Source organism: Eublepharis macularius, chromosome 15 (assembly GCF_028583425.1).
Source record: "Eublepharis macularius isolate TG4126 chromosome 15, MPM_Emac_v1.0, whole genome shotgun sequence".
In the NCBI taxonomy this organism is placed as follows: Eukaryota; Metazoa; Chordata; class Lepidosauria; order Squamata; family Eublepharidae; genus Eublepharis; species Eublepharis macularius.
In genome coordinates, this window is record NC_072804.1 from 56,264,670 (window position 1) to 56,288,794 (window position 24,125).

The window sequence follows — 24,125 nt, forward strand, 5'->3', positions numbered from 1 at the left end:
ATATGTATTATACTAATATTTAAGAATTCTTAAGAAGTGTTTCTGCCTTAAAAAATACTCCCAAATGGCTTTTATTGCATTTATATACCTATTACATTGTTTACTGAAATGTCTTTGAAAAGGACTGTGTCTTGAGTCTCGGTTGAGAAAGGTGGATATAAATGACAAATAAGAACAAAGACAAAAACATCTTTTTAAAAAAGGGCACGTAATGATCAAGCAGAAAAGGAGGCTGGAGGAGATATCAAGGGGAATTAAAATGAGAAAATCCAGTAAAACAGCAGCCATATCCTCCAATCTTAAAAACTGTAGGGGGGGGGAGTGTTGTCCTGGCACCAAATTGAAAATAATATAGATTATTTTAAAAGAAATGTTACATTAGAAAATCTAACTAGATGAGATTCAGTGCAGTATAGAGGTTAGAGTGTTGGCCTAGGATCTGGGAGACCCAGGTTCGAACATCTGTTCTGCCATGGAAGCCTGCTGGGTGACTTTGAGCCAGTCACACATCCTCTCAGCCTAACCTACCTCACCTGGGGGTTGTAAGGATAAAAGAGAGGAGGATAAGAATGATATAAGCCACTTTGATACCCCACATTTCTCCCCGATGGGGTCCCAATGAAGTAAGTAAATAAATCGATTTGCTTTGCTTTACACAGATACATATGTTTGAGTGTTATGTTTTCCTATACTTGTTGTTTTCAGCATGGCTGTTGGACAATTCTCAGGCGATAACTAAGTCCACATGTTGAAACCGCCTGAGAATTGTCCAACAGCCATGCTGTCTGGTACATGACAGTAAAATCCTAGAGATGTGGAAAAACTAGTTATATATAGCCTGAATTTATTAAATGGAAAGCTGAAATTGCTCTTGCATTATCCTCAGCCTCATACATATGAAAATCATATATACACCAGGCAAGAGAGAAAGACATCAAAGACTGTCTCCAAATTTAAGAGAACTGGCTGTACCATTTTTGGGAAAGCACAGAGAAGCCAGAGTTCAGAACAAAGGTTTGCAGATGAGGTATTTACATTACAATTAAAAGATCCCTTTATTCAAGGATACATTCATACCAACCAGTAAGTGTCACACCTGGATTGTTCAAGCATCTAACAGTTATATGCATAGACAAATGGACAAATAGGGGTATTACTTAAATCGGACTTGTACATCTTCCAGCACCTCACTTCATCAACTTAACTCACACTATCGGCAAATTAAGAGTTTCAACTTGTCAAACAATTCTCTGTCTTAAAGCACAGTGTTTCCCAATTTATATTCTTCTATTCGTGTGAGAAATACTTACCCCTGCAGTAACATCTACCATTCTAGTCCAATATTGACACAGTAGCACCCATGCTACTGAAAACCAGGGCTCCACGTGGGATCTCAAAACAGAATTCTTAGCACCCACACAAAATGGCAATTCCTGGAGTTCATTGGGCAAGTCAAAACGATTCCACCAGTTTTTAAAAAGGGTTACAACCCAAGGTATTTAAACAGAGCGGTAGGGGCAGATAGTTGATACCCTTTTCTTAACAGCACTCTCTGGTGGTAGCTCTGATTGTGTGACACACACAGATTTCTTTCCAGTGAGCCAGGCAGTTGCCCTCTGTCTAAAGATATCCTGAAAATCAGCAGGCCAGAGACATTCTAAAATTAGAAGAGTCCCCCCCGCCCCCGCCCCCTCAAGTTCCAGCTCTGAGTCACTGCTCTTCCCATTTTGTTTTGACAAAGACACCCATCTGTTTGGTGTGGACGTCTCGGAGCTGTTCCAGCTGCCTCTGTCCACGCCGAAGGAGATACTCGATGAGCAGGATGTCCGTCCGGGGGATCTGGGCATGCTTCCGGAATTCGGCCCGTATCCGGGGCAGAAAGCCCGGCTTGTCCTTGGCTGCTCGTAAGAAGTTTCGGTACAGGCTCAGCACTTGCTGCTGCAGCTTGCTGTGGCGGACCATGGAGGGTCAGGTTTGGCCCCTCCAATTCCCAGGAAGGCCCAACAACAATGAGAAGCTGTGACAGGATAAAGGATGGTGAGAAACGTCTCGCATCTGGAGTCCTGGGATGCACCTGGTTGACAACCGGAGTTGCATTCAGACACCAAATCCGCACTCCATGAAGCAGCCTCGAGCCTAAATAAGCATGAAGCAACCTCTGAGGCTAAAATAAATGTTAGTGTTTAAGAACAAGGTTGGGGTCCAGTGGCATCTTAAAGGCCAACTAGATTTCCAGGGTGTGAGCTTCAAGAGATAGTATGTGATGAAGGGAGATTTGACTTTCAAAAGGATTTTAAGGAAAGAAGGATTTGAGACCAGCGGCACCTTAGAGACCAAGAGGATTTTCAAGGCGTGAGCTTTTCAGAGCTAAAGCTCCCTTCTTCAGACTCATCTAGAAGACGTATCTAGCTCTGACTGTGGAAAGCTCCTACCCTGGAGATCTCCTTCGTCTTGAAGGTGCGACTGCACCCAAACCTCGCTCTTCTGCTACAGACCAACGGGGCTACCCGCCTGAAACCACTGGTTTTTAAGGCGCTGCCAAATCCCTCCTCGTTCTTCGATCTGGTTAAGAAAAAGAAAAGACCCGGGCTTGGATCTCAGGGCTTACCACAGACTAACACGGTTAACTCCTCTGCCTCAAAGAGGAGCGATCCGTCAAGCGTTTGGAGCCGTCTAGAGCTAATGGAACCTGCATGGGCAGAGGCAGGGGGCCTCAGAGTACCCAGCAGTGGGGACAAATAAAAGGGCGAGGCCGTCGCCCGTCCAGGGCCCTTGGGCAGCGGGCGGAACACTGGACCGGGTGCGCCTTGGCTTGACCCGGCGAGGCAATTCTTCAGCCTGCCTGGAAGTCCCGGCCCCCGCCCCAGCTCCTGGGGTGGGACTCGGGCCGCAACGCCCTGAGCCGCGGAGGGGCGCTGGACGCTCAGCCCAGAAGGCCTCCCCAAGCAGGGCCAGAGCCTCCACTACGCGCCCCCGTACGATCCCTCGCCCCCGCTCCCCTGCCGCGCTGCGCTCACCTTTTGCGCCAGGAAGGCGCAGCCGGAGCTTCAAAGGGCGATCGAACGTTGAGACACCTCCGGGGCGTGCTGCTCCCTTCCCATTGGTTCGCCGGCGGCCAAGGGGCGTTCCTGAGAGGCTGGCTCCCACGTGGGCGGGGGGAACTGATGGGGGCGGGGGCTGTAAGGAAGCCCCGGGAGGGGAGACGGAGGGGATGCTGGAGAATCCCGCCCTCTCTCCCGTTAGGAAATGATGCGCAAAGAGTTGCATTCTCTGGGGAACTGTATAAGCCCCCTCCCTCGAGTTGCTGGCCTGAGTCAAGAGTCTGCTAGCGAAGGTTGCCAACCTCCAGATCGGGCCTGGGGTTCTCCAATCCATAGTATCAGCTGGAGAAGATGGCTGGTTTGGAGAGTGGACTCTACAGCATCGCTCCCTCCAGGCTGCACCCCAAATCTGCAGGAATTTTCCAACCTGGAGTTGGCAAGCCATATCCTGTTGCCTGCAGTTGCCAGCCAGATGCCTCCACAAAGCCCACAAACAGGAAACAGCCCTCCTTTTTCACCTGGTACTCCAGGGTAGACTGCTTCTGAAAGAGGGGGGGTTCCCTTTTGCTGTTATGAGATATCGTCATTAAGGGACTTGCCCTCCTAGAATTTGCACAATACCCTCCCAAAGCCATCTAAAACACTAGTCCTCATTGTGTCTTCTGCCAGAAAGGAATTCGATAGCTCTTTTCAGTTTTGTCAATTAATATAACAATGCTGGCCCCGGTATAGTCACATCCCAGTAGTCCCAGGATCTGGAATTGATGAAGATGTCTTGGATATATTTTGGGTCTGCAAGAAAGGAACCAGGGAGGGAAACCACACGAGCCAGAGAGGCTGCTCAGACACTAATATTCTTCTGAGTTATCCATTTAAGTCCTCTTTTGGATTCCATTTTCCTACCTATTTAATTACTCATTTGAGTAGCCTTTTTCTGTCCATTTATAAACAGATTCTTTTTTCTTCGTACAGTTTATTTTTCCCTTTGTCTTTCGTAACTGTTCAACTGTCAGGGTGGATAAAAATCAATTGTTTTTTTTTTAATCGGATTTTTAAAATTTAAATTGGATTTTTAAATAACATTTTTTTGAGGAAAAATCTATCTAAAGATAGTTTTCTATTTAAGATACATTATAGTTCAAAGGTTATCATCATGAAATACAGATTCGTTTTTAATTATACAGCATGAGGATGTATATTTTTTTATAAAGAATTTTTATTAGGTGAGAATATTAATATACAACTTTCAAATAACATCTCATCCTTTTCCCCCACCCTTTCCCTCCCCCCCTTTTTCCAGGACTTCCAACAGCTTTCCAACCCTATATCCTAATCTATTCCCAATCTGTCCCCTTTTTCTGTAACTCCTTATCTCATGTTTACTTACTCTTTTATTCAACTAAGCCCTATCTATTAACTTCAAAAATATTGTTATAAACTTAAAATCTATTATCTGTTACTTTATATTAACTCCACATATATTTAAATTTAAACTAACAGTCGGATAAAATATCTACTTTAATAATTCTAACAATATCTATTAACTCTAAGTCCACTTACATTTGGGCTAACAATTAACTAATACTTCACTTCATATGGTAAAGACTCTATCTCTTCTAATAACAAATCCATTCTAATAATTTTCAAACTGCCATAATTCCCCCTTTACGTCCTACTTCTTTTCTAAATATGTTTTCAATCTTCCCCAGTCCGTAAAAAATTCCGCTGGATTCTGATCTCTCAGCTTTCTTGTCATTTTGTCCATTTCCGCCATGTACAGCAATTTATGCATCCAATCTTCAACAGTTGGTATTTCTTGCACCTTCCATTTTTGCGCATATAAAAGTCTTGCTGCCGTCGTCATATAAAATAATAATGTTCGGTATTGAGTAGGAATATCTTCCATGCTTAAGTTCAATAGCAATAGTTCTGGGTTCTTCTTTATTTGAATCTGCAATATCTCATTTATTACTTCTATAATATCTCCCCAGAACTGTTTGGCTATTTCACATGTCCACCACATATGATACAATGATCCTTCATGCTTTTTACATTTCCAGCATTTATCTGACATAATAGCATTTCCAAGCACAATCTTCTTTGGCGTTAAATACCATCTATAGATCATTGCATGAGGCTGTATATTCATGTAATGTTTAATTTTTTTGGTAAACAAATTCCATTAATCCATTCACAATGTCATGCTCTTCCAGGGGTTTCGGTAAGATTACTGGGCAATTTTTCTATCTAGAAGATATTATCACAGATGCTTGATTTTACAGCTCTCAAAACTGTGAATTTGTGTCTGCGGAGATTACATATCTCTTCACAGCAAAAGGTTATAAAATAAACATACACAGTTAAAAAAAAGACCTTAATCCCATTGTTCTTTTGCAAATCTTTGTACACAGAACCAACCCTTTACCTCTTAAGTGCTAAGCTGCAAACAATTCAATGAATAGAAGATTGTTGGGAGTAGAATAGATCTGCACAAGAAGCTAAGTGAGAGGAGTCTTTAGAAAAGAATGAGTCTTATGTAGAGATCCATCTGATCTTGCTGACTAGTGACTTAAATCATGATTTAAATCAAATCCACTCTGTCACCTGTTTACCATTTTTGCCCATTCCAGATTTACAAGTATAGTGTAATTGTTGAAGGCCAAAGATTGTCCCAAACAAGTGGCCTTAAACACTTTCCTGAAAAAATCATCTACAACCTTCTTAGCAGACTTCAACCCTTAGTAGAATTAAACCCTTCCCTGACCTGTGCCAACATCACAACTCTGCAAAGAGTTTTCCTATTCACACATGTCAGTGTTTCTCAGCGGGGGAAGAACCAACATTGTTTTTGTTTGTCCTGGTGATGCCATTGAGGCCACGTAGCAATTCAAACTGCCGTTTTAAAGAGAAGTCCAAATTGATGAGGAGGTCCGAAAAATATCTGACCTCTCCAACTTTAAAATGGCTCTTCTGCAAGAAGAGTATGAAAAGCTCAGGATCTCCATCAAGTTCCAAAAGTTTACTGATCTTATCTCTAATCTTGTCCAGTTCCGAAGCATGAGCATTATAAACTTTCAGTAATCCTCCATCCATCTCTGAGATTTTTTGTTGTTGATTTCCTTCTGCATTTTCCCCAGAGTCCTGAGAGGTCCATTTCTGGCTTTCCTCAAGACTTCTTCGCTGCCGATAATCCTCTTCGCATTGCAAAATCCAGCTCAATCGGCAAGGCCAGAAATTGGCAAGAACAATCCAATCGATCAACTGTTCAGTCAACTCTTTCTCATCTTTTCCATTCATTTTGTGTCCTACATTGGGTTGAAATCCCATTTTGATCATGGTCAAAGAGGTCAGCACTGTGTTCACTATCCGCATCATCTGGACAGAATTCCCTGGGAAGTATGCATCAAAATTATTATTGCATAGGTAGCGACGGATATGCTCAATTTCCTTTCTCGTTAATAACCTACCTTCCTTCTTCTTACCGTTTTTCGCACAAGAGTTGTTATCTGGATTTATAGTGGACCCCTTCTTCCGCTGGTTTTTCAAAATCTTTTCGAGTAACTGCTGTTTGGTCACCTGACTCATCTGTGGCAGAGAGAAGGGCAAGGACACTATCCGGTCTAAGTACAAGTAGCCGTTGCTACAGGTATTACCTGTCAGTTGAATGCGTTCCACAAGGATACCCGGATCAGCAGCTAGGATGGAGATGAATGGAGCGTTTTTGTCACAAAGAAGAATATTTATGGCATCCAGGACAGCCACCACCTTGTCTGGAGCACATAGATCCAAGCTGGTGATCTTTAGGACCACCCGAATGTCTCTGTCCTCCTTGAGTCCCATGAAGTGGAGGCAGTTAATGATGGTTTTGACCTCTTCCTTCACAGAGTGCATGAAGCCCAAATGTGTACTAAGATCCTTTCTGTCCATATCCTTCTGAAGCTTCATTTTCATGGTGCAAAGGAAGTTCTTGATTATCAGCATGAAAGGGAGTCCAGATATGGCAGCTGACACTGTTACGATCATGTATCCCAAGTCCTTCCATAAATCGCTCTCCTTAAATTCCCTCAGCAACACAGTACATAGAGTTAAACCAATAAACAGCCACAAGAGACCCCAAAAGATGATCTTGCTCTGTTTTTTAAAAACCCATCTCTTTCCCTGTGGTACGCATCTTTCAGGGCGTTCCTTACCAAAGGCCCGAACAACACTGAAGAGAATTTTATACTTCTTTTCAATCTCATCAAGCAGTGTCGAAACAAGGCCAGCCCAGGTGTGGTCACATCCAGTGTACTCCCAGGCATCAAAATTTATGAAAATATATCGGACTCTTTCACATGATATTGAATGGAAGTCAGGGAGATAAAAAATGATGCGCCAGATGAGTGAAAACAGAGAACACATGTTTCCTCCACCATCTTTCTCGTCCACTTTTTGTTTACTTCTATCCTTCAGGGCTTCTGCAACAGAAAGCACAGCACACAGATTCAAATACAATGAATGTCATGTGTATGCCATAAAATTTGTAGGGAAGATGTGAACAGCTGACCTGTCAATCTTTCCCTAACAAAACAGATTCCACACCCTCCTTTATTACAGTCAGAAGAGTTTACGAGATTTCTCACCTACAACCAGTCCAGCAAGATTTTTTTTTTTACTGCCAGAGACTAATATCACCAGCATGGCTGACGATCCAAGTCCTTGCATTGATTCAAATCATCATGAGTTTTAGTAAGTGAACGACTTGGAGCAACGCTAGCCAGAAAACTGTGGTAATGGCAGTCGGCCTGAACCTCTGGATGGATCATCAAGATCAAGGCACTCAAGAAACAACCTTAAACAATTTAATACACTTGAGTGGGTTAAGATAGGAAATAACCAAAATTAAATGAAATTTTTATTCAAAGAAGAGCTGAACAGTCAGTCCCTTGGCATGCAGGATGGCAGGCCGAAGCAGTATGATGTATTTCCTGACAAAGGGAGCTGTGACTCTCGAAAGCTCACACCCTGGAAATCTAGTTGGTCTTTTAGGCGTGACTGGACCCAAATCTTGCTCTTCTACTAAAGACCAGCATGGCTATTCGCTCGAAAGACTCCAGATGCTCCACCTGTATCAGAAGGCCCCACCAGGGCACTGAGGGGGAGAGTAAGGGCCAGGGGTCATTTCGAAGAAAAAGAGCTGGAGCAGGAGCTCAGTAGCATAACTCATTAGCATATACCACGCCCCTTGGCATTACCAGAAATGTGGCATAACTGATTTGCATATGCCACACCCCCTGACAACACCTATCCTGACTGTTTTGGACCCAATCCTGGCCATTTAGAGCCATAATTGGGCCCAAAATGGCAAAAAAGGGCTGAAAATGGCAGAAAAGGGGCCCAAAATGGTCAGGATCAGGCCGCTGCTGAGCAGGAGAGTGATCCACCACCCATCAGAGGCCCAATCCGGGCCGTTTCAGCCCCAATCCAGGCCAAAACAGGCCCAAAATGGCCAAGTCAGGTGGGCGGGGCCACCTGACCTGTGACCTCTTTGGGGAACTACCAGAACTGCGTTCCTGCACGTTCCCCCTCAAAATGAGCCCTGGTCCATCACCTCCTGCTTGCTGATGGGTGCTTAATATCTAGGGTACCCAACTCTGTGTTGCGAAATGCCTGGAGATTTCAGGGTGGGGCCTACGAAGGTGATGTTTGGGGAGAGGATGACCCACACATAGGGTTGCCAGGCCCCCTCGATCTCCCAGCGGGAGATTGGGGCCTGGCTCTTACCTGGAGAGGGGGGGTGCGCGCGTGCAGAGCATGCATGTGCTCCTGCAAGCGTGATGACATCAGTGACGTCACCACGCAGCCTGTTTGGGCACGGATCGGGCCCGTTGTGGGCCCCTGTGGAGCACAGGAGCGTTCCTGCGCTCCACAGGGGCCCACAACGGGCCCGATCCGCACCCAAAAAGGCCCAATCCATGCCCATTTTGGCGCAGATTGGGTCCCTTTCGGCACGGATCGGGCCCGTTTTAGGTCCCTGTGGAGAGTGGGAGCATTCCTGCGCTCTGCAGGGGCCCACAATGGGCCCAATCTGCGCCAAAACAGGCCCGATCTGCACTGAAACGGACCCGATCCGCGCCGGATCGGGCCCGTTGTGGGCCCCTGCGGAGCGCAGGAACGCTCCTGTGCTCTACAGGGGCCCCGATCCTGGCCAAAACAGGCCTGATCCTGGCGGTTGCTGTGCGCGGGAGCGCGCAGCACTGCAGGGGGGGCGCGCATGGAAGGTGCACGCCCCCCGCCGGCCAGGTAGGGAGGGGCGGGGGTGGCAGGGTGGGGGCAGTGGATCCCCCACCCCCACCCCCACCGGGGGTCTGGCAGCCCTACCCACATAGGGTATAATACCAACAGAGTCCACCCTTTAAAGTAGCCATTTTCTCCCGGGGAACTGATCTCTGTCACCTGAAAATCCGTTGTAATTGGGGGAGATCTTCAGGCCCCACCAGGAGGTCGACAACTCTGTTAATAACCCTTGATTCCTTGCAGGATTGGTGCCTGCCTTCAGAATGGCTAGACTCAAAAGAGGCTCCCCTAATGGGCCCTAATGATCCTGCACAGTTTGAACAGCTGCTTCCTATTGCTGCATAAGGGAGACTCCATTCAGGCCTTGCTTACTTCACAAAATTCGTAGGGGCAGGACACAGCTTCCCATTTCATCGGCCCTGCTCCTTTTATCCCCCTTGGATGTGCCCACAAAGCCCCATCAAGCTGAAGTCAGAATTTGATTTTGCTTTTTGAAGCAGGCTTCCACCCGTTGCAGATCTGACTTTTTTCTGAGAGCAGAGTCTGCAATCTCTTGGCAGGGATATTCAGTTTGTTGGTTACAGAATTTTTCAGCATGCCTTGGAAAAGACCCAGTGTCAGTTATGTAACTGACAGCTCATGAGTTCTGCCTCCAGCCCATACCTTTTCTTCCCTTATTTTGCTGATTCTTATGAGGAAGACCATGCTTACCTTCAATTTTGTCCAAGAGGTCTCTTTTGTTTCTCCCCCACGGTGCATAAAATCCCACTGTCACAGGAAGGGCAACATGGTGCAGAGTTTCGGCCAAGGCTTCACAATAAATGTCTTCATTGATATGTTGGTCTTCTGCAGAACCGACTAGGACAAAGATTTGAAAAAGACGAAAAAAATTGTAAGCTTAAAAGCTAGGAAAGACAGCAGCAGTTGTGCAATTAGCTGTCCAGGGATATTTTTATTGCTGCCTAAGCTTGTTAGATCTGAGAATTAAAGAAGGGCCAGTCCTGGTTAGTACTTGAATGGGAGACCACCAAGAAGGCCAGAGTTGTGACACAGAAGCAGGGAAAGCAAAGCCCCTCTGTTCATCTCTTTCCTTGAAAACTCCATGAGGAGTTGACATGTTAGGCTGCGAATCGACACTCTGCAGGTCAAATCCCACTCCTGCCATTAATTCAGCAGGCGGCCTTGTGTCAGCCTCTCCTCCCAGCCCCAGCTCTCCAATTGTTACGTGGGGATAATAATTATTTTGACTTTGTTCGCCCCTCTGAGTGGGTCAGTTTAGAAGAGGGGTATATAAGCACAATTGTTGTTGTTACACACAGTGGCCATAAGGACCTGATTCGGATTGGGGCAGCAGTGTGTGGGGAGGGGAGTTTCCTGCTGGGACCATTTATTTAACCCCAAATGCCCCTCCTGGAGCTGCTACTTAACTCATTTCAGGGAAACAGACAGGTTGCATGCTGGCAACCTGAGACACCATCACCGGGATAAAAATAACATAAAGAATGGGAGGTTGATTTGGTCATTATTTGACATACCTGCATCATCTTCACCCACAGTTGTCATTTGGAGTACAGAGTAGTTTGCCTTATTCATTCTGGAGGCATGAAAATCCTACAAGTTCTCCGTTGTTGGACTCTGCCAAAGATATATACATGAATGAACAACTAATTTCAGTCGAGGTCTCCTCTGAAGAAAGAGGTGAGGGTAGTTGGCCAAAGCCCTGCCAGCAACATCCATAACAAGGACTGTCTGGCAACTAATGCAATACACTCCATTCTTGCCTCTGGGGTGGCAACAGGAGATAGAGGACAGATGCTATCCCATGGCGGTATGGCTTGGGGCCATCCAGTACTGATCCCTAGATTGCAAAGAACAAATGAAAAACAGAAAATTCACAGGTTACTGTACAGATTAATATGGGGGAATCGTTTCATGTTGTGCTGGCAAAACTCATTTTTGTTACTATGTTTTTCAGTGGTCACATTTGTGTTTGTTTCTACACAACTTTATTGCAGACACTGTTACTGGAATTGGTCTCCTTGCAATAAAAGAATTTGTGGGGGGCGGGGAATTAGCAAGCAAGGAAGACAGCTATGCGAGAGGCCAGTAACTGCGGGGATCTTATCACCAATGTCTACAGGGTCCCTTCTGAAATTAGCAACCAAGGTTGGTGCTCAAGTTCAAATAACAGTTTTAATTGAAGAGAAAAACTTCATGCACATGCACACACAGAATTACGGGGTAAAATAGCTACACAGAGTCCTAAGAAGTTAGCCAGAAGTTGGGGATAGAGTGAGGGGAGCAAGTATATCTACCTATCCGAAGAGTAGTCTACTCCACGGGAGAAGAGCGCAGCTTTAAACATCCAGTGTTCTCGGCCAGGAGAGCAAGAGGCTTAGGGCAAACCACAAGGGAACAGCGCTTTGGATCCGTTAAGCGTGGACAGACAGAGAGACAGACTTAGGGAAGCAACCCTAAGGGAGCAGCCAGGAAGCATGCACACTTTGAATGAGCCAAGACACTACTCTTATAGAGTAAAACATGTCCTGAGGTGGGATGGCCCACCTAGCAGTTGGAACAAAGACTCCAGCGGTCAGTTCTTGGGTTTGAAAAAAGGTTTGATTACCTTGATGGGTAGCTGCCGGGGCGTGTGAAAGCAAATGCAAAATTTGTTCTAGCGCTGCACGAAAGGATAGTTTGTTAATGAAGTCCACCAGAGCTAAGTTGATGAATTTAGGTGGGGAATGTACCTTCCCAGGCACCGGGGCCACGGCGGCGAGAGGCAGCAGCAAGAGGTGGCGGTGGCCATGGTGGCAACGAGAGTGGCATGCTCTTGCCGCTGCTGCCACCACCCACTCGCCTGCCTGCCCACTCACTCACTCTCGCCGTGACCACGGCCTGTACAGGGACCACGATGGCGAGAGGCGGCAGCAAGAAGCGGTGGTGGTGGTGGTGACACGAGTGGCGTGCTCCTTCCACTGCCGCCACCCGCTCTCACAGCGCGAGAGTGCGCCCCCTGTCCAGGGTGTACTGCAGCGCCTGAGGAGGGGGCACCCCAGGGAGTGTGCCCCCCCTGCCAGCCAGGTAAGTGGGGGCAGGGGAGGAAAGGGTGGGATCTGGGGATCTCCTGCCCCCCGCGGGGGAATGGCAACCCTACCTGACCCAGAAGTAACAACTGGTCCAGAATGCAGTGGCACACATCCTTACTGGGATGCCGTTTAGGGCGTATATCCCTCCAGTGTTGTACCAGCTGCACTGGCTTCCAGTCGAGTTCTAGATCCAGTACAAGGTGCTGGTTTCAGTGTTTAAAGCCCTCAATGGACTGGAACTTGCATACGTACAGGACCGCCCCTCCCATTATGATCTCCCTAGGCTTGTCTGTGGGTTGGTGGCTGTCTTTCACTGCTCCCTAATCAAAGAGCAATTTTTATTTCAGGCAAGTGATTCCAAATTGCAAGGCTACAAGTTCAAAGGAACAGGTCATCAGCAATCTTACTCTGATACACGGCTCCCAGTCAGAGTGGAAATCAAGAGCCAAAGTCTCCATTATAAATTGAACTCCAGTCCCTTTTCTTGAGAAGATGTTTGCTATTTTAGCACAGTTGCAGTTGTCACTTTGCAGACAAAAGCCTTTTACTTAAAATCTCTATTTTGAAATGTTGTGTTAGCTCATTGTAGGTTGCAATTTTTACTTACAAGTAGCCACTTCTTCACATATCTCTCACAAGCAGGGCACGACGGACCCTCTGAGGTCCACTTACTCTCCAGGCCTTTTTTGGATCCTTTCAAATAGAAGTTCTAAGCCAGTGGCCTTTGCTGCGACGAATTTAACTTTCTTCATGCTTGGCTAGTGTCAGACCAGATTCCTCTGAATCCTTTCTCTTGTTTGTTCTGTTGCTACTCTCGGGCTTCCTTCCCTCCAGCTGCCTCCATCTCTTCCTGCCCTTTGCTGTTTTCCTTCACGTGGGCAAAATGTGCACTCAGCATCTCTCTCCATTCTCTATATAGAAGGCTCTTTTAGGCTTCCCTATCGCAGTATGGATTTCTTTACCAAGGAACATCCATTCCTTTCTTCAAGCTAAATCAAAATCCCTTTCTTCAAGCTGCAAGCTTGAATTCGTTGCCACAGGAGGTGGTGGCAGCTACAAGCATTGCCAGCTTCAAGAGGGGACTGGACAAATATATGGAGCAGAGGTCCATCAGTGGCTATTAGCCACAGGAGATAGATGGTATTCTCTTTGTGGGGAGGTGGTGCTCTGTTGTCTTGGTGCTGGAAGGAAGGCAGTGGGAGGGCTTCTGGTGTCCTGGCCTCACTGACAGTCCTTTAGCTGGCACTGGATTTCTAGCCACTGTGTGTGACAGAATGTTGGACTGGATGGGCCACTGGCCTGATCCAACATGGCTTTGCTTATGTTCTTATGTTCTTATGTTCTTAAGCTTCATGGGGACTTTATTGCAAAGCAGCCTCTCCCTTTCCCAGTGCTCTAGCCCACCACATTTTCCCCCTTTCATCTATGATAGTGATGCCTTAGAGGAACATCACCCCTGCCTAGCCCCTAAGGAAAACCCAACAAGGTCAGTGCTTCTATGATCCAAGAAGAGAAATCAGCCATTGTTTATACAGGGAAAGGCTGTGCCTGCATTAGGACCTCTTGCAGCCAGGTCCTCATTGACTCTAGCCCATGATCCCCATGGTGTTTTTGCAATCTGGCTAGTGTCAAAGTGTTACGCAAATAGGGGGGTCTCCTTAAGAGTTGGGAGAATTAGACCAGGATCATTCCCTTAGAGAACTCTCAAGCGGACCAGGCAGCTGTTTAGCAGGAAATGTTCCTTTATTAACAGAGAAATAAAAGGCAAGCATACAGAAAACACACACAGCATACACTCAGAGTTAACTAAGAAAGCAGTGAGCAGATGGGAAAGCAGTTTCGGGGGAAAGATGATAATTACCAGTCTTGAAGAAGGAGAGGTCTGTAGAGGAGCAGCAAATGGCCAGCGTTTCATGGAGAGAGGCAGCCCAAACAAGTTTGTGGGTGCATAGATGGCCCCAGAGCACGCACACTGAGCACATGGCCGGGCAGCCCAATTATAGGGCAAAACGTTCCCTGGGGCAAGGCTGACGTCTTGCTCCAAAAACAAAGTGCTAAATGGTATGACAAAAATTTGGAAGGGTGTGATTTGGCCATCTGGGATTGACTATAGGTAAAAATATTGCTTGAGTATCGGACGGGAGTATTGCTTGAGTATCGGACGGGAGTATTGCTTGAGTATCAGATGGGAAAGCTATCAGGTGTGCCAAATAGCTCTGATTAGGTAAGTGGGAGGGGGAGGAAGGTGCTGATGGATTTTAGGCAGGGAGATTTCTCAGGAAGCTGCATTATCTCTGCTTCTCTCCAGGGCCTGGAGGCCCGCCAGCCAATTCCACTATGAGGCGGGGCTTGGTAACTTTCCATTTTCCAGGCCAGGCTGGCATCCACGTTGCCTTTAGCCAGCGCCTTGTGCTTATGGCAAGGGGTTTATGAGATTCCATATCCATGAACTGCCCTTTTGGTTTGAGGGAGGGGTCTGACCGCTAACAATTGGTTGTGACTTCTGTTTCACAGTCCCAGTTTGGACCCAACAGAAAGTAAATCCATGGCGTTTCCTTTACTGCTCGGTGTCCCCCATATTCCTAGGCATAGATCTGGAACTTATCCACAGCCTCCTCACACATCCCTCCCTTCAGTGGGAACTCCAAAGAATAAAAGCAGCCAGGGACCAAGCCGTTCTTGCAGCCTCCGACAAGGGTGCCCGGAACGCTAGCCTTTCCCCGTTATTGCCTCATCCGGCCGCCATTCCTGGTGGGAGTCCTTAATCAGGTGGTCAGAACATGCCTCCGGAACACGTAAGGTGTTGCTGCATCTCATTGTCGTAATTGTTATTTTCCCTGTGCTTTTAGTTTTCTTTTTGATTTTTCTCCCCTGCTGGGTGAGATGCCAACTTGCCAGGCTGGAGGCTCTGACCGAGGTGGCACGATACAGCAAGGGTGAGTAGCATGGGCTGCTTGCCTTCACTGTTCCCAGCCCTACGTTTCCTTTTGCTTTGCTTTTAACTTGATTTTGGGGGGGACACATCCCTCCAGGACTCCACAGAGCAGCCCCTCCAGAACCAAACGAGACATGAGGCTGAAGGCATGCCACCACATTCATGGCTGAGCTCCCTGGTTTCCATGGAAGGAAGGACAAGAACCTTCTTTCTGGTCTCTGTGGGATATACCAGCCTTTATCCCCGTGAGAACAAAGTTTCCCAGTGAGGAATTCTGTATTTGCGCAGATCTGGAATCTCATTAGAGTAGCCTGCTAGCCATACGGCCTCACTTGGTTCTGAAGGCCTGGCCCACCCCAGGTGCAGGAGCCCACCTTTTCCTAGGGACCCCTATTTTGCTTTTTATCCAAGCAGTCATGGTGATCCATAACCACAGCACATTTTGGAACAGCTTTTACAAGGCATCCAGCAGCAGCAACCTTTATTGGCATTACATCCATATTAACAATTACAAGGCATACTGCAGCCCGCTTTTGTTCTCATTGGGAAATTTTTCTTTTCAGCCTTTCTTGCTCCGTTTCTTTTATGCTTTTTTAGCACATCACCTGATTTGCATAGCTGGCATGCTTCGTGACGGAATGAGCCCCCAGATCCCCCAGACTCAGTGGCACCTACATCGCTTAGGCATTTTCGCCGCTCCTGCCGTTTTCACTCTGAGGACTTGGCCATCTCTGCTCCTTCCTGAGGGTCCCCTCTTCGCTAGACTGCACGGATTTCACAGCTAACTCTACTCAGCTTGTTTCTGACCAGCAGGCGCCCAGCCAAGCCTCGCCACTTCACAGACCCCAGAAGCCAGCCTTGAAGCCAGAGTTCCAGCCATTTCTGCAAGCCCCGCTGGTGCGTGCCCAGCCGGCCACCAGCGCTTCCCCAGATGTTATCCTGGAGTACTGGCGGGGAGTTACCATGCGCCTCTGTTACAGGGTTGGATCTAGGGTTGCCCACGCCTGGGTCAACCCAAGCCCAGTGGTCGCTGCGTGTGTGTAAAGTGCACGCGCACTCCCGGCACTATGTGATGACGGCACTTTCGTGACATCATCACGCTGGGGGCCCCCCAGGAAAGCATGCCGCCCCTCTGCCGCTGGAGGGAAGGGAGCGTGCAGCAAGCCAGCCTCCCCGGAGCTGGCGGCCGAGTGGAGGGCTGGAAGGCCGCCCGCACCATTCCCCTTCCCTGCTGATGGGGCAGCCAGCTTGCCATGCACTCCCTTCCCTCCAGCGGTAGGTAGCGCGGACGGCACGCTTCCAGGGAGCACTCTGCATTGCTGCCAGCCACCCCATCAGTGGGGCAGGCGAATGGCGTGGACAGCCTTCCAGCCCTCCATTCAGCCGCCCCGTGCAGCCACCGCCAGCTCTGTGGCGTGCCGTGTTCCGGGGCAACCGGCTTGCCGCCCCCTCTTTGGTGGTGCCGGGGGCAGGGTAACCCCCTTGCCCCCCCTCGATCCAGCCCTGCTCTGTTGCTTTGGACACATGGGGGTGTGCATTTCAAAAGTCACTTATTTCCATTGTGATTTGCTTGCGCTACCATTTATTCTGAGCTCAGGGGGGAGGGGGAGAGATTATAACCTCTCTTTCCTTTGAACTGTACAAAATTACTTTTGATCGACATTTGATTTCTTTATGTTGAGTGTATTGCCTTATTGACTCCATTGATTTTTGTTTACCATTTGATTTTGATTATCTGCTTTTCATTTACTCTGTTTTGATTTGTTTCCTTCACCTATTTTATGCTTATATGTTTTGCGGTACATTGCATTGTTTTATGGTTTTGCATTTAATTATGATTGTAGACAGGGCTTTTTTCCAGCAGGAATGCGGTGGAACGGAGTTCTGGAACCTCTTGAAAATGGTCACATGGCTGGTGGCCCCGCCCCCTGATCTCCAGACAGAGGGGAGTTGAGATGGCCCTCGAGAGCAATCTCAACTCCCCTCTGTCTGGAGATCAGGGGGTGGGGCCACCAACCATGTGACCATTTTCAAGAGGTTCCAGAATTCCGTTCCACCGCGTTCCTGCTGGGAAAAAAAGCCCTGCTTCTTACTGTTTTCACAACCTAAGTCATAAACAGCAAGCTCTCATCTCCTGAGTGGAAAACCCAGAAGATAATTATCGTGTAACTTAACAACTGCTGCCAAGAATTTCGCCACACAGTCTCGTTTGTTTATCTTTGTCGTTGAGTAGCCAAGATGATTTCGCTTCTGGAGAAAAAGGGTTCTGATTAAATAACAAGGAGATTAAATCAGATCTCAGTTCTGAAAATGTAGGGCAGTCCAAAAATGTGGTCGACAGAGTCAATTTTATTGCTGCAACAATTGCAAGAGTCTGTCTGAATATGGAATCCCACTGAATCTTCCTAGTGTAACTGCTGAAGGTAGGGCATTCAGGCACGCTAGCATAAAAGCCCTTCTATACTTTGGAATAGTTAGCTCAGATAATTTGTTACACAAAACAAAGAGGTACCTCCACGTAAATGCAAAGTCAGAAGGCGGAAACCGCAAGTGGATGCTAGAAAATAGTCAATGTACCCAAAATCAAAATTCTAATGTACAATCAATCAATATCACAACCACATTACAAAATGTATGTACCATTAGTCAAAAGCAGTGTTACAAGTACTTTATAGCAGGCAAGCCGCTCCTTATAGTCTTTTAAATCCAACAGGTGTAGTCCTCCACTCGTAAAAGGGGTGTGGTAAGTGGAAGGAACAGGTAAGTCCATGCAAGTAAATATATAAAGTTCCACAGTGGGTAATGCTCCAATTTCTTCCTTCCAACAGGTATGCTGTCCCAGATGTAATATGGACATGTAAACTCCCTTCCAACAGGTATGGAAGGACATGTAAACTCCCTGCCCAACAACCTGGGCCAGCTGTTGCCAGTTGTTTCGTGTACAACACCTCCTCAGGGGCGGCAACCCACACCACCTGTGGTTACCTACAAAAGTATACAAACCCTGAAAGGTTACATGATACAATAATGGTACAATGATAAGCATAATAAACACAGATTTGAAAAACCTTTGTCAATGTTACACAGTACTCACCAGTGTAGGAAAGTCAAGACCAAATTCAGAATCAACAGTATGCTCAAGGCAAAGTCAAAAGGCGGCAGCTAAGCACCGACTAGCCCAAGACGCCCAGCTTATACAGCCCCATCCTGAAGGCTCTTAAAGTAACAGTAACAATATATCACATCATAATGTACATGCAATGTAACATTATAAACCTCCCCAGACAATATTCAAGATGACACAATACATGTATTGTACACACTATAAATACATTCAAAGAAAACAAGACATGCTAATTTCATTGTTTAAGCCACTTGGGTGCAAGGAGTGCTAACAGAGAGTGATTCCGCACACGTTGGATAATGCACTTCCAATCCTCTTTATAGATCATTTGGAACTGAATTTTTTGTGTGCGGAACAAATAATCCACCTCAAACGACTGATAAAGTGCATTGAAAGTGTGTTATCCAACGTGTGCGGAATCAGCCGATGTATCCAATAACGCTCTTTTTGCAACAGAGTTTTCTGTAGTGATCTAGAGGGAAGAGAGACTCCTGAAAATAAAACCATAACCCTAATGTTATCTGCTCTGTGATTTAATTGTAAGAGAGGCTCCACCAACGGGGCTTCCTGAACATTATCCTTAATACGTGATAAGTGCTCCAGCAGTCGCACCTTTAAAGGACGAATAGTGCTGCCCACGTAAAAAAGGTAACATTCACACATAATTAGATACACCACACCTGAAGTCTGACAAGTAATTAAATTCCTCATCTTGACTTTAATCTGAGTGCCAGGAATTATAATAATCAAGGTTCCTAAGACATCTTCTAGTCTTCTAGTGAGTTGAGTCCATTCTTGACTATTGAATGTTTCCGTCACATCCTAGGTAATGCCTAGGCATGTCACTTTAAGATACAGTAGTCTATCCCAGTCACTTATGTGATAATCCAATTTAACTAATCCAAAAAAGTTTTATGTATTGTCGAAGGCTTTCACGGCCGGAGAACGATGGTTGTTGTGGGTTTTCCGGGCTGTATTGCCGTGGTCTTGGCATTGTAGTTCCTGACGTTTCGCCAGCAGCTGTGGCTGGCATCTTCAGAGGTGTAGCACCAAAAGACAGAGATCTCTCAGTGTCTCACACTGTGACACTGAGAGATCTCTGTCTTTTGGTGCTACACCTCTGAAGATGCCAGCCACAGCTGCTGGCGAAACGTCAGGAACTACAATGCCAAGACCACGGCAATACAGCCCGGAAAACCCACAACAACCAAAAAAGTTTGATTCCGGATTCAATTTTAATATCCTGAATTTCAGATTATATGCTCTTCCCCAGGCCTTTGCTTCAAAGGACATCTCCCCAACTTTGGTTCTCAGACCTATTCCAGATACACACCGAGGAGCTCCTAAAATATTGTGAAGGAATCTTAATAATGGTTTATCAATGTTGTCTGTTACTGCTCCAGTCCAAACCCAGGCAGCATATAACATCTGCCTGACAACTCTAGTGATGAATATATTAACTGCTGCAGGAACGTATCAGCTCCCAGAAGAATTACGAGAATCTTGAGATGGCTTTCCTGGTATTCAAAGCAGTTTTTATGATGGAGTTCAGGAGCGCATTCTAAGACAGATTTGCTTGAAAAGAAATTCCTAAATATTTGAAATGGTCCACCTGGTCCATAAGCAGATTTGCTACTGCCCTTTGTATTTCTTTGTCCTTCATTTTTTTGCTGAAGAAAAGAACCTTTGGCTTGATAACATTAATATCTAAACCCTCTCTGTGGGGCAAGCAATGCTCCACAGAGGAACCTATAAGCTTGCAAAAGCTGGCCACAGAGCTTAACAGGAGAATAGTATCACCTGCATATAGGAGACAGGTTATTTTAACATAAGCCAGGCAAGGTGGATGAAATTCATCTCTGGAAATAGAAAGAAGTAAATAATTAAGGTACAAATTAAATAACAGTGGGGCAAGGAGACACCTTTACTTAACACCTCTGCTCAATGGGATAGCCATGGTCAGTTCACTTGGGCTATAGGCTGATCACATAGTTGTTTAATCAGGAATAGGAGATGGTTATTCAGTTTGTCCCATAATCTTTGCCTGGGCACTGAGTCAAACAGCAGTTAGCAATCCATCTTTTGAGCTAGTGGGCTTGTCAACAATGAATTGAAGTGTGGTAATGATCAACTGTGCTGGCTCCTCTGCAGAATCCTGCCTGCTCTCAGCAGAGATGTGGCAGGGGAGCGGGGATCTTGTTTTTAGCTCCTTTTTAATCATGTCCCAAAAGATTTTTGCATCTCCCTGTTTGGAAGGTTTTGTGCAATCAATCCTTTCCCAACTTGTTTTACCTCAGGACAAACCGTTAGGCTATTGTTTTGGGGTAGAAGACGCAAGTCTGCCCCAGGATACATTTTGCCCTATAATTGGGCTTCCCAGCCATGTGCTCAGTGTGTGTGGTCCTTGGATCCATAGGCACACTCTTAGGGGCGTATCTGAGCCTTCTTCGTCCTGCTGCAAAGCGCTGGTTGTTCATGCTGCTACTCTATGAATGTCCTTCTCCTAGACTGGTAAATATCACCCTGCACTGAATCTTTCTCCCTCTTCCTCACTGATTTCCTAGTTAACCTTATGTGTGCGCCATGGGTATTTGTGCAATTGCTCTTTACTGCTCCTTTAGTAAAAACTATTTCTGTTGAACTTATACCTGGTTCATTTATGAGTTCTCTATGGGAACAATCCTGGTATACATTGGTGGAGATTTCGCAGTTACCTCCTCTTGCTACGTCTCTGATGCTAATTCCCCCAACTGACAAGGAGACCCCCTATTTGGATAACACAGCTGCCTCTAGATCAGGCTCCATGGGATCTCTGTTTTGCCAACCCTGGAATTCATCTTTTTATTTATTTAGAAAATGTATACGCCACTTCCCCAAAGAGAAGCTTGAGGTGGTCCAGAGAATGCATCTGTAGGCTGTAAGGTTTCAAAATATGTTCAGAGCTAGTTTGGTGTAGCAGTCAGTGTGTAAGACTAAGATTTGGGAGATCTGAATTGAAATCCCTTTGCTGGTGGGTGACCTTCCCAATGGTCTGCTAGCTAGGGTTGCCAACCTACAGGCTGGGCTTGGAGATCTCCCAGGTCCAACTGATCTCCCAACTACAGTATCAGGTGGAGAAAATGGCTGCTTTGGAGGGTGGACTCTCCCACCTCGCTCCCCACAGGCTGCACCCCAAATCTGCAGGAATTCTGCAACCCAGAGTTGGCAAGCCATATCCTGTTGTCCGCAGTTGCCAGCCAGATGCCACCACAATGCCCTCAAATAGGGCAAGAAGGCAACAGCCCTCCTTTAGTACTCAGAGGTAGACTGCTTCTGAAGGAAAGGGTTCCATTTTGCTGTTATTGCCGTTAATGGAGTTGCCCTCCCAGAATTTGCACAATACTCTCCTAAAGCCATCTAAAACAGTGGTCATCATTGTGTCTTCTGACAGAAAGGAATTCTATAGCTATTTTCAGTTTTGTCAACGAATGTAACAATGCCGGCCCAGGATATGGTCACATCTCAATAGTCCCAGGCTCTGGAATTGATGATGTTGTCCTGGATATATTTTCAGTCTGCAAGAATGGAACCAGGGAGGGAATACATTATGACGCAAGCCAGAAAGAATACACATACACCAATATTATTCTGAGTTTCATTATCCATTTAAGTCCTCATTTGGATTCAATTTTTCTACCTATTTAATTACTCATTTGGTTATCCTTTTTCTGTCCACTTATGAACAGATTCTTTTTTCTTCATACAGTTATTTTTTCTCTTTTGCTTTCTGTAATTTTTCACCTGGTTAGCATTTTTGCCCATTCCACTATTACAAGTATGGTGTAGTTGATGGATTGCAAAGATTGTCCCGAACAGGTGCCCTTAAAACATTTTCCTGGAAAAATCTTCTACATCTTTCTTAGCAGAATGCAGGAGGCTATAGCAGAAATGCTACGTCCTCCTGAATTCACCCCTTCCCTGACTTGTGCCTGCATCACAATTGTGCAAAGAGTTTTACTATCCACTCATGTTAGTGTTCCTCAGAGGTGAAGAACCAACATTGTTTTTGTTTGTCCTCATGATGCCATTGAGGCCACGTAGCAATTCAAACCGCCGTTTTAAAGAGAAGTCCAAATTGATGAGGAGGTCCGAAAAATATCTGGCCTCTCCAACTTTAAAATGGGTCTTCTGCAAGAAGATTCTGAAAAGATCAGGATCTCCATCAAGTTCCAAAAGCTTCCGAATGTTATATTTAATCTTGTCCAGTTCCCAAGCATTGTCCTCATAAACTTCCAGTAACGCTTTCCCGTCCCTCTCTGAGATTTTTTGTTGTTGATTTCCTTCTGCACTTTCCCCAGAGTCCTGAGAGGTCCATTTCTGGCTTTCCTCAAGACTTCTTCGCTGCTGATAGTCCTCTTCACATTGCAAAATCCAGCTCAAGCGGCAAGGCCAGCAATTGGCAAGAACAATCCAATCGATCAACTGTCCAGTCAACTCTTTCTCATCTTTTCCATTCATTTTGTGTCCTGCTTTGGGTTGAAATCCCATTTTAATCATGGTCAAAGAGGTCAGCACTGTGTTCACTATCCGCATCATCTGGACAGAATTCCCTGGGAAGTATGCATCAAAATTATTATTGCATAGGTAGCGACTGATATGCTCGATTTCCTTTCTCGTTAATAACCTATCTTTGTTCTTACTGTTTTTTGCACAAGAGTTGTTATCTGGATTTATAGTGGACCCCTTCTTCTGTTGGTTTTTCAAAATCTTTTTGAGTAACTGCAGTTTGGTCATCTGACTCATCTGTGGCAAAGAGAAGGGCAAGGACACTATCCGGTCTAAGTACAAGTAGCCATTGCTACAGGTATTACTTGACCATTGAATGCATTCCACAAGGATACCCGGATCAGCAGCCAGAATGGAGATGAATGGAGCGTTTTTGTCACAAAGAAGAATATTTATGGCATCCAGGACAGCCACCACCTTGTCTGGAGCACATAGATCCAAGCTGGTGATCTTTAGGACCACCCGAATGTCTCTGTCCTCCTTGAGTCCCATGAAGTGGAGGCAGTTAATGATGGTTTTGACCTCTTCCTTCACAGAGTGCATGAAGCCCAAATGTGTACTAAGATCCTTTCTGTCCATATCCTTCTGAAGCTTCATTTTCATGGTGCAAAGGAAGTTCTTGATTACCAGCATGAAAGGGAGTCCAGATATGGCAGCTGACACTGCTACGGTCATGTATCCCAAGTCCTTCCACAACTCGTTCTCCTTAAATTCCCTCAGCAACACAGTACATAGAGTTAAGCTAATAAACACACACAAGAAAACCCCCCAAAATATCTTGCTCCATTTTTTAAAAACCCATCTCTTTCCCTGTGGTTCAGGCTCTTCAGAAGCTTCCTCCTCACCAAAGGCCCGAACAACACTGAAGAGAATTTTGTTCTTTTCTTCAATCTCATCAAGCAGTGTCGAAACAAGGCCAGCCCAGGTGTGGTCACATCCAATGTACTCCCAAGCATCAAAGTTTATGAAGATATATCGGACTCTTTCAGATGATGTTGAATGGAAGACAGGGAGATAAAAAATGATGCGCCAGATGAGTGAAAACAGAGAACACTTGTATCCTCCACCTCCTTTCTCGTCCTCTTTTTGTTTACTTCTGTCGGTCATGGCTTCTG

General features: G+C 46.0%; 2 protein-coding genes across 4 annotated transcripts; both read right to left on the reverse strand.

Annotated features, from left to right (window-relative positions):
* Positions 1-1,042: 1,042 nt before the first annotated feature.
* On the reverse strand, positions 1,043-3,084 carry SDHAF1 (succinate dehydrogenase complex assembly factor 1). 3 transcript variants are annotated; one of them, XM_054999969.1, is made up of 2 exons: positions 3,018-3,084; positions 1,043-2,136 (listed from the first exon to the last, which is right to left on the reverse strand). In XM_054999969.1, exon 2 carries the CDS (start codon positions 1,960-1,962, stop codon positions 1,711-1,713), a length of 252 nt encoding a protein of 83 aa, XP_054855944.1. In that variant the 5' UTR covers positions 1,963-2,136; positions 3,018-3,084; the 3' UTR covers positions 1,043-1,710. The 3 variants fall into 3 exon arrangements, with proteins under 3 accessions (XP_054855944.1, XP_054855945.1, XP_054855946.1); XM_054999970.1 differs by having other exon boundaries at positions 1,043-2,017; positions 3,018-3,076; XM_054999971.1 differs by having other exon boundaries at positions 1,043-2,074; positions 3,018-3,037.
* A 1,260-nt stretch (positions 3,085-4,344) lies between these two features.
* Positions 4,345-14,358, reverse strand: LOC129343639 (NTPase KAP family P-loop domain-containing protein 1-like). The gene is made up of 4 exons (XM_054999966.1): positions 14,268-14,358; positions 10,853-10,952; positions 10,029-10,175; positions 4,345-7,498 (listed from the first exon to the last, which is right to left on the reverse strand). Exons 2-4 carry the CDS (start codon positions 10,908-10,910, stop codon positions 5,853-5,855), a joined length of 1,851 nt encoding a protein of 616 aa, XP_054855941.1. The 5' UTR covers positions 10,911-10,952; positions 14,268-14,358; the 3' UTR covers positions 4,345-5,852.
* Positions 14,359-24,125: the final 9,767 nt, after the last annotated feature.

Excerpts from the sequence above, each read along its gene's own strand:
- SDHAF1 (XM_054999969.1), bottom strand. The coding sequence starts at position 1,962 with ATGGTCCGCCACAGCAAGCTGCAGCAGCAAGTGCTGAGCCTGTACCGA.
- LOC129343639 (XM_054999966.1), bottom strand. The coding sequence starts at position 10,910 with ATGAATAAGGCAAACTACTCTGTACTCCAAATGACAACTGTGGGTGAA. Across the intron at positions 10,176-10,852 it reads TGTGGGTGAAGATGATGCAG|TCGGTTCTGCAGAAGACCAA; the intron begins GTATGTCAAATA and ends TCTTTGTCCTAG. Across the intron at positions 7,499-10,028 it reads CCTCTTGGACAAAATTGAAG|AAGCCCTGAAGGATAGAAGT; the intron begins GTAAGCATGGTC and ends TTTCTGTTGCAG.